The 7,814-nt window shown below is 30.2% G+C and overlaps 2 protein-coding genes across 2 annotated transcripts in view; one reads left to right on the forward strand and one right to left on the reverse strand.

The window, feature by feature from the left end:
• Positions 1-118: 118 nt before the first annotated feature.
• LOC136089865 (general transcription factor II-I repeat domain-containing protein 2-like) lies at positions 119-799 on the reverse strand. The gene has a single exon (XM_065815957.1). It carries the CDS (start codon positions 797-799, stop codon positions 119-121), a length of 681 nt encoding a protein of 226 aa, XP_065672029.1.
• A 1,940-nt stretch (positions 800-2,739) lies between these two features.
• LOC136089866 (zinc finger MYM-type protein 1-like) overlaps positions 2,740-7,814 on the forward strand; it is a 13,186-nt gene continuing 8,111 nt past the window's right edge. Inside the window, exons 1-6 of the mRNA XM_065815958.1 lie at positions 2,740-3,010; positions 3,156-3,212; positions 3,721-3,985; positions 4,046-4,260; positions 4,354-4,904; positions 5,054-5,297. Coding sequence (XP_065672030.1) covers positions 2,740-3,010; positions 3,156-3,212; positions 3,721-3,985; positions 4,046-4,260; positions 4,354-4,904; positions 5,054-5,297 — 1,603 coding nt within the window. The remainder of the gene's footprint in view (positions 3,011-3,155; positions 3,213-3,720; positions 3,986-4,045; positions 4,261-4,353; positions 4,905-5,053; positions 5,298-7,814) is intronic.

Raw genomic sequence — 7,814 nt, forward strand, 5'->3', positions numbered from 1 at the left:
AAACAATTTTTATTGACGTCGACTTTGTAATGACGTCGTCTTTGTAATGACTTCTTTATGATTTTTAATATTTTATTTTGTAACGGTTTTTAAATTGGTATTTTACGCCTGATGACGGTCAAAATTCTTTGAATTGGCTATTATTAAGAGCTTTGGCTGAAATGGAGTTGATAATTGTAATCACTAATTCCATAACTTTAAAAATTTTATCCGGAAATGTTTGCGCACAAAGCGCTTCTTGATAAATGATACAATGGTAAACAAGTATATCGTGATTTTTTTTTTCTTTTAAAATAGCAACAAACCCTTTTCTTACCCCGGTCATACTTTTGGCTACATCTGTCGAAATCGACACAATTTTATCGAGTGGAATATGATTTTTATCCATACACTTAGTTACAGCATTTGCGATGTCTTCTCCACGCGTCTGACCCTTGAGTAGCAATAATCCTAAAAGTTCTTCTTTAGGGCCCAAATGAGACATAAATCTTACAAAAAGTGAAACTTGTGCAGTATCATTTATTTCACAAGACTCGTTAACTGCTATTGACAAAGCCGAAATCAATTTCAGATATTCGATATGCTGGGTGGTTATATTCGAACACATTTTAATTGTTCTATCTTCAATGGTTTTGGCAGACAATGGTACCTCTTTATTTCTTTTCAGAATATCTGCTTTGTTCTTAAAATCCCGAAATAGCGCTTCAGATGAGTTTTTAAAACAATTTTTTATGTATTCGCGGTCTGTGTACGGTTTCCCTCTCTTAGCTATCTCATGGCTAAAAACAAAACTTGCCATATTTATATTGTTGGAAGATTGCATCCAGTTATTAAACACAGAAGTTGACGGCTTTTGACTCTTCAGAAGTTTCTCAATTGCTTTCTTTCTTGCATCCCGGTAGGATATTTAGTGCTAAACGACACGTGCTTTATAGTAAAGTGTCTCTCTAAATTTGACTTCTTGTTATGCGCGAATTTCTCCTAACAAATAAGACATGTCGTAAATCCATTAAAGTTTTGAATAAACGCAAAATTCTTGGTCCACTCAACTTTAAAGTCGCGGTTTTCATCTTCTGTTTTTCTTTGCTTTTTTTTCGTAGTCATGTTGATTGGGGTGCCTATCAAAATAATATTATTTTATTTGCAAAATAATATTGCTTAAAATCATACAGTTATTTACAACAGAAAAACTGTAAAAATGCACATTCAAGAAGAAAATACATCGAAATCGTAACGTGGTGTTTAGCAATAGGTGACAATGCAAAATATTACAAATACAATATACTATATATACAATAGAAAAAATTTTTGAAATATGTTTGCGGGTAAATACCCGACTAAGCGTATTCTATGTAAGACGGAATGTTCATAATTTAAAAAAATATATAACAGAAGGTTGTATTTAAAGTTCACATAAGAAAAGGGCAAAAGTTGTTCAGTTTTTAACAGAAGACATGGAACTTATGGTGTTACATCGAAGAACATTGCAATTTTTTCGATGAAGTGCGATATTTCAATGTATCCTACAGTTGCATATTTTTATGGAATTTCCTCCCATTTCTATTAATATTTATTATAATAAATTTAGTAATTGCAAATCCAGTAATAAAGATTTTAAATTCTAACTATTTATGACTTTATTTATAAAACCATAGGATTTACTGTTATCATGCTTACTTTTAATATTCATCACACATAAAATGAAAAATGTACATAAAACCCGCGAGATATTAGTTCAATTTTCTACAAACCAATATTATATCAAAATATTATTGTCAATAAAGCTTTAATTATTTGTGATAACCATTTCAGAAAAATATTGTCTAATAAGTGACAATTGTTTTGAAAAATATTTTTTTTAATTTTATAAAAATATTTCCACAGCGACATAGTTTTAAATCAAAAAATCTTCAACCAAACTTGTTTCCAAGAATATTTCTCAATATGACAAACGAAAATTAACAACTACATTATTGAAAAACACAACTGATGAAATGGCGACGCTAGGCATTTAGAACTAGTGTATCACTAAAATTACATTTTACATTCGTAAAATTACAAATTTCATACTTAAAAAATACATTATAATACATAATTACTTTTTTGAATCATAAAATTTTTTGTTTAGTAATTTTTCTGCCTAAAGTATAAATAATCAAGAAAAATATAGTAATGCGTAATAAATATAATAATATAAATATTGTACACAGTGGCGGATCAAGGAGGGGGGGGGGAGGGGGCCATAGCCCCGGGCCCCACAATTTTAGAGGCCCCGATTCAAAGTAAATAATTTTTTATTAACTCTGAAAATTAAATCTTTTATTAACTTAAAAGAGCCAAAGTTAAATTGACTAAATTGTCTGAAAACAAAAGTACAAAAATAAAATAACTGTCAACAAAAACGCTGCATTATATATTTTTTCCGGTCTTTGACAACGATGGAGCGCAACTACTTCTACAAAAAAAAAATTACTAGATTAATAGCAGCGCCTTATAGCAATAATTGAACGTAACATTTGTACAAATTGCTACAAAAACAAGTCCCTTTGGAAAATTATTAATGACTTGAATAACTATATTGTTATTGAAAATGCATTAACGATTGCAATTCTACAACTCTTTTGTACTTCCGCACAAAAGAGTTCTTGTGTGAATGCATTTAATAGCTGAAGCGCTAAATTCGTGAAAGAGAAAAAAAGAACAGTTTAACACTTTTCAGGTTATACAGTTATAATTAAAATGCTAAGAAAATATAAAAGTGGAGCTTGTAAAAGAAGATTGAAGAAAGAGAGAGAGGAAATGGCAGCTAAACTTCCGAAAATGACAAATTTTTTTTCATCAAACCAAACTATTATGCAATTTCCACAAACTGTAGATAATAATGAAAACAATGAAAAAAAAGATGAAAACAATAACACGGAAAATGAGGTAGCCTGCCAAGGTCCTTCAAATGAAACTCAAGAAGTTGAAAGTTTTGAATCTACAATGCATAACAATGAGCTTGACTCAGGTACTCCAATTTTTACTATCTTTAATGACACCTCTAACATCTGCTAAACAAACAATTAACTTTTTAGGCAGTTAATATTTTTATTCTGTAAATTGTCACTTATTATTTTTTTATTAGGCTCATTTATCATGATTTTTTCCCCTAGATACCATTCTACGCGAAGACCCTGCTTTATGGCCATTACAATTAAAGGAAAATGAACGTATGAAGTATTTAAACAAGGGGTAGCTTTTTTATAAAATAAAGACTCTAATTTTGAATCTTCGAAGCGGATGTTCAAAAACCGGTTAAGATATTATTCGGTTAAATATAAAAGGGATGAATAATGGCGAAAAGTGTGACCGAAAATGATTAATGTTTTCTGAATCCACTGGATGTGTATTTTGTTATGTTTGCAAGTTGTTTTCAACCGATTACGACAACGTATTTGTCAAAAGTGGCTTTTACAATTGGAAAAAAGCTAAACAAATTATTTTCGGCCACGAAAACAGCAAGGAGCATATTCAATGTATAATTAAGTGGATAGAATTCATAAAACAAAATACTCATGTCGATGAATATATGGTAAGCCAGATTAAAAGGGAATTTAATTATTGGTCTGCAATCTTAAATAGAATAGTTGCGGGTATTCTTTTTTTTAGCCGGAAGAGGTTTAGCATTTTGAGGCCATAATGAAGTTATATGATCGTCAAATAACGGAAATTACTTAGGCATGTTAGAACTGTTGACTCAATTTGATCCAGTTTTAAAGCAACACATTCACACTTTTGCAAATAAAGGCAAAGGTAATGTAAATTATTTGTCTAAAACTATTTGTGAAGAGCTAATTGATATTATGTCTCAAATGGTTTTAACGCACATTATTACCGAAATAAAAAAAGCAAAATACTGGGGAATTATCGTAGATTCGACTCCTGATATTTCTCACGTGGATCAACTTTCTGTGATATTTCGTTATTATCTAAATGGCCACGTGTATGAACGATTTTTTTGTTTTCTACAAATTTTTTTGTTTTCTAAAAAATAAAAAAAAAGCCACGACGGTAAATCTTTGATTACTGACATTTTAGATCTACTGGAAAGATATGATATTGATATAACCAATTGTCGGGGACAGGCATACGATAATGCAAGCAATATATATGGTAAATATTCTGGATTACAGGCACGTTTAAAAGAGTGGAGTGAATTAGCTTTTTATATCCCCTGCGCTGGACATTCTTTAAATTTAGTAGGGCAGTGCAGTGTCGGTGAGTGCATCAATTCTATCAACTATTTTGACGTTCTCCAGAGTTTGTATTCATTTCTTGTAGCTTCAACACATAGATAGGATTTATTGAAAGGAAATTATGCTACACTCAAGCGCCTATCAGATACACAATGGTCATGTAGGTCAGATGCTTCAAAAAGTTTGGTAGAAAATTTTGATGGAATTCATGCAGCGCTATGTCATATAGCTGAGGATACAGAAGAAAAATCTGATACTCGTCATGAAGCTTTGTGTTTATTAAATAAGATCACTAAGCTAGAGTTTGCATTCATGGCTGTACTTTGGCATCACATACTTAAGAGGTTTAATGCAGTTAGCAAATTTCTTCAAAAAGTTGAATTAGATTTGTATACAGCAAGCAGTATGTTACTTTCACTAATTGACTTTGTAAAAAACTTACGAAACGACTTTACGAGATTTGAGAATGAATCAAAAAAACTTAGCTCGTTTGTTGAAAACGACTATTCTGATAAGAACAAAAGAAAGTTAATTAAAAAATTGAGCAAAGGAGAAAACCAAGTTGATTCTTTAAGCGTATCCGACAAGTTTCGAGTGAATACATTTTTTGTCATTATTGACAAACTTGTGACACAATTAACTATAAGAAGTGATGGTTACAACCACGTAAATAAGTTATTTGGATTTCTATCGAAGCTGTTAACTATTAGTACCATGGAATGGCAAGTTAGCGCGAAAAAATTTGTAGAAGTGTTCTCAAATGATTTAGAAGATAGTTCATATTTGAAATAGAACTATTTGTAACATTATTAAAGTTGCAGCCTCCGGGTTTTTTTTCACATAAAAAAGATAAATATGAGAATGAAAACGCATTGAATCCTCTGCATGTTTTAAATTGGATTGTTGAAACCGATATTATTGATGTATTTCCAAATTTTTATATAGCATATCGCTTGTTTCTAACTATTCCCATAACAAATTGCGAGGCTGAGAGATCATTCTCTACTCTTAAAAGAGTTAAGAACATGCACCGATCAACAATGGTCCATAGTCGTTTAAGTAATATAGCAAGATTAACTATTGAGTCAAAATTATTAAAAACTTTGGATTTCAGCGATGTGATTGCAGAGTTTGCGGGGAAGAAAATCAGAAAAAAATCACTCAACTTAATTCAATAAAATAAATATAAAATTTGTATATAAATAAATATCAGTGATAGCGTTTTCAAGAAAATCTTTGTTTTACTCATTTTTGTCGTTGTTAGTGGAGCGGAGCCTCCTACTTTCAAATAGCCCCGGGCCCCGAAAAGTCTTAATCCGCCACTGATTGTACATTTAAACAAATTAAAAAAAAAATACTTTGGTTTTAGTTTTTCTACGAATTCATAATTTAAAAAGTAATGTAAGAATTTGATACAATTTTTTTTTACTCTTTCTGTATGCCTGCATTATCAAATCTCTGTTTATGAATATAGTTTCTTAGTACACTTGGGCCCATTTGTGACTCTATCAGCATCTTGATCCTCCTCATTACACTAAATGTTGTCGATCAAGGCCATGTCATCTAAAACTTCCTTTCAGCAGTTCGAGATGACATGGCATATGAAGACATTAGGTTCAAAAGGTTATGACTCTTTAAGTGTTTTTTTCTCATTTTATTTTTAATAAAATGAGAAAAAAATGAGAAATAATATCTGTAGCCCCCTAATTGTTTCTATCCTTGTTTTTGATTAAATCTATAGACGTACAATATATGTATTGTTAAGTATCCAAGAAATCAAGACAACGCGGTAGGGACTTGTCCCAAAAATAACATACAACTAATCACGCATAGAACGACCATCTTTAAGTACTGAGGATTCTTTAACAGCATATTTAAATACCAATTCTTAGCAATGTGCGATGCAGTAAATTCAGATAGCTAAATCTATCATCTCACGCGTAATTCTAATTGCCAAACGATTCATTGTTGATGCAACATTTAACGCCAATGATACTAGTTTGTTAGTAGTTTTTGGCTAGCAGCTCACCAAAATATCTTTATTATATTCAAAAAGAGAGTTAATTGTGACATCCTTCCTGCGTTTATACACTCCAATAAAATATTTCATTAGTTCATACTAGTTAGTGCAGTATCTTATAGATAGAGACATTATGTCGCGTTAGTTTACTAAAGCACCTGCCAGTATAGCTTCTTTTCGTATGCCCGCAAGATTGCAATATGTAAGCAGTATCAGCACGTGTAGAACTCTCTTGTTTTCTTGATTTCTTTTTTTCTTGCATCCTTGCGCTCTATTATGTTGCCTACTGATATCAAACTCGCATTTAAACACGTATAAAACACGATAACCAGAGAATATTCAATACAATTTTATTAACTAATATGAATTCATAGCAATAATGACTAGCAGTAAGCAACCTGTAATACACGTTATGAATTATTAAATCAATAGTAACAATAAAAATTAATTAATAACTTGACATATTATCTAAAAAATTAAATACAAATTTATCTATAAATATTTTAACTTTGACTCCCTATCAGCAACGTCATTGCTTATAGTTAACAACATAAAGACCGCATTAACATCAGTTAAGTTCATTTTAAAATCTGTCACAACACAGGTACCAGAAAAGGAAAGTCAAGTAAAGCCTGCAAATACCTAAAAAAGGAACTGAAAAAAAAAATTACAATTTTTAATTACAAAAGTACTACTTGCATTTTATTGTTAGTAGAATTAGGATAATAATAACAAAAAATATATATTCTGTGTCTACAGAATAATTAAAAAAGATTATAAAAAGACTAGACAACACAATGTAGTAACAAATGGCAAATAACACCACAACTTAATAAGATATTTTATTAACTTAAATACTTGGACTAAAAAGATTTTATTTATTACAATATTTGAACAATCAAGGGACAATTATAGTTAAACAATTTGAGCAACTATATCGTAAAATAGCAAGCAATTCGTAAAATATTTCTTATAAATGATCATTATCATTTGTGGTATTAAGAAATACGTAAGAGCTCAGTAGTTACATAAGTTTTATTAAATCTCCCTCTCATCTAAAAGAGAGAGGGAGAGAAAGAAAGTGTTTTCAAAGCAGCATGTTAACAAAATTAAAAAAACACAGAATAAATTGTAGTAACTGGTTTTATTATGTTACCAGTAAACAAAATTATTTTTACCTTGATTAAAAGCTATTTTCCAGCATTTAATAATTAGGCTCCAGCTTCTCTCTAACTGTTAACTAATGATTAATAGAGTAAATTTCACATCATACTAAATTTACAAAATTAAAACCATGTTTCAACAGTAAGCTAACTAATCAAGAGATAACAAAGGGAAGACAAACTAAAAAAAAAAAAAATGAAAAAAAGAACATAATTATGATAGAAATTATAAAAAAAATTAAAATTATTTAAATTTAAAAGTGTTAATTGTTACTATAGATAGTTAAACTCATACTTTGCTTTGTTCTAAAGTGTCTAAAGTAAAATCAAATTAACAGACATTAACACTGCTTGACACTGAATTCTGTCAAGTAAGTTTTCTGCTCGCCGAGC

Source organism: Hydra vulgaris, chromosome 13 (genome assembly GCF_038396675.1).
Source record: "Hydra vulgaris chromosome 13, alternate assembly HydraT2T_AEP".
Taxonomy (NCBI): Eukaryota; Metazoa; Cnidaria; class Hydrozoa; order Anthoathecata; family Hydridae; genus Hydra; species Hydra vulgaris.

Bases quoted from the DNA above. Each gene is read 5' to 3' on its own strand.
- LOC136089865 (XM_065815957.1), bottom strand. From the start codon at position 799: ATGGCAAGTTTTGTTTTTAGCCATGAGATAGCTAAGAGAGGGAAACCG.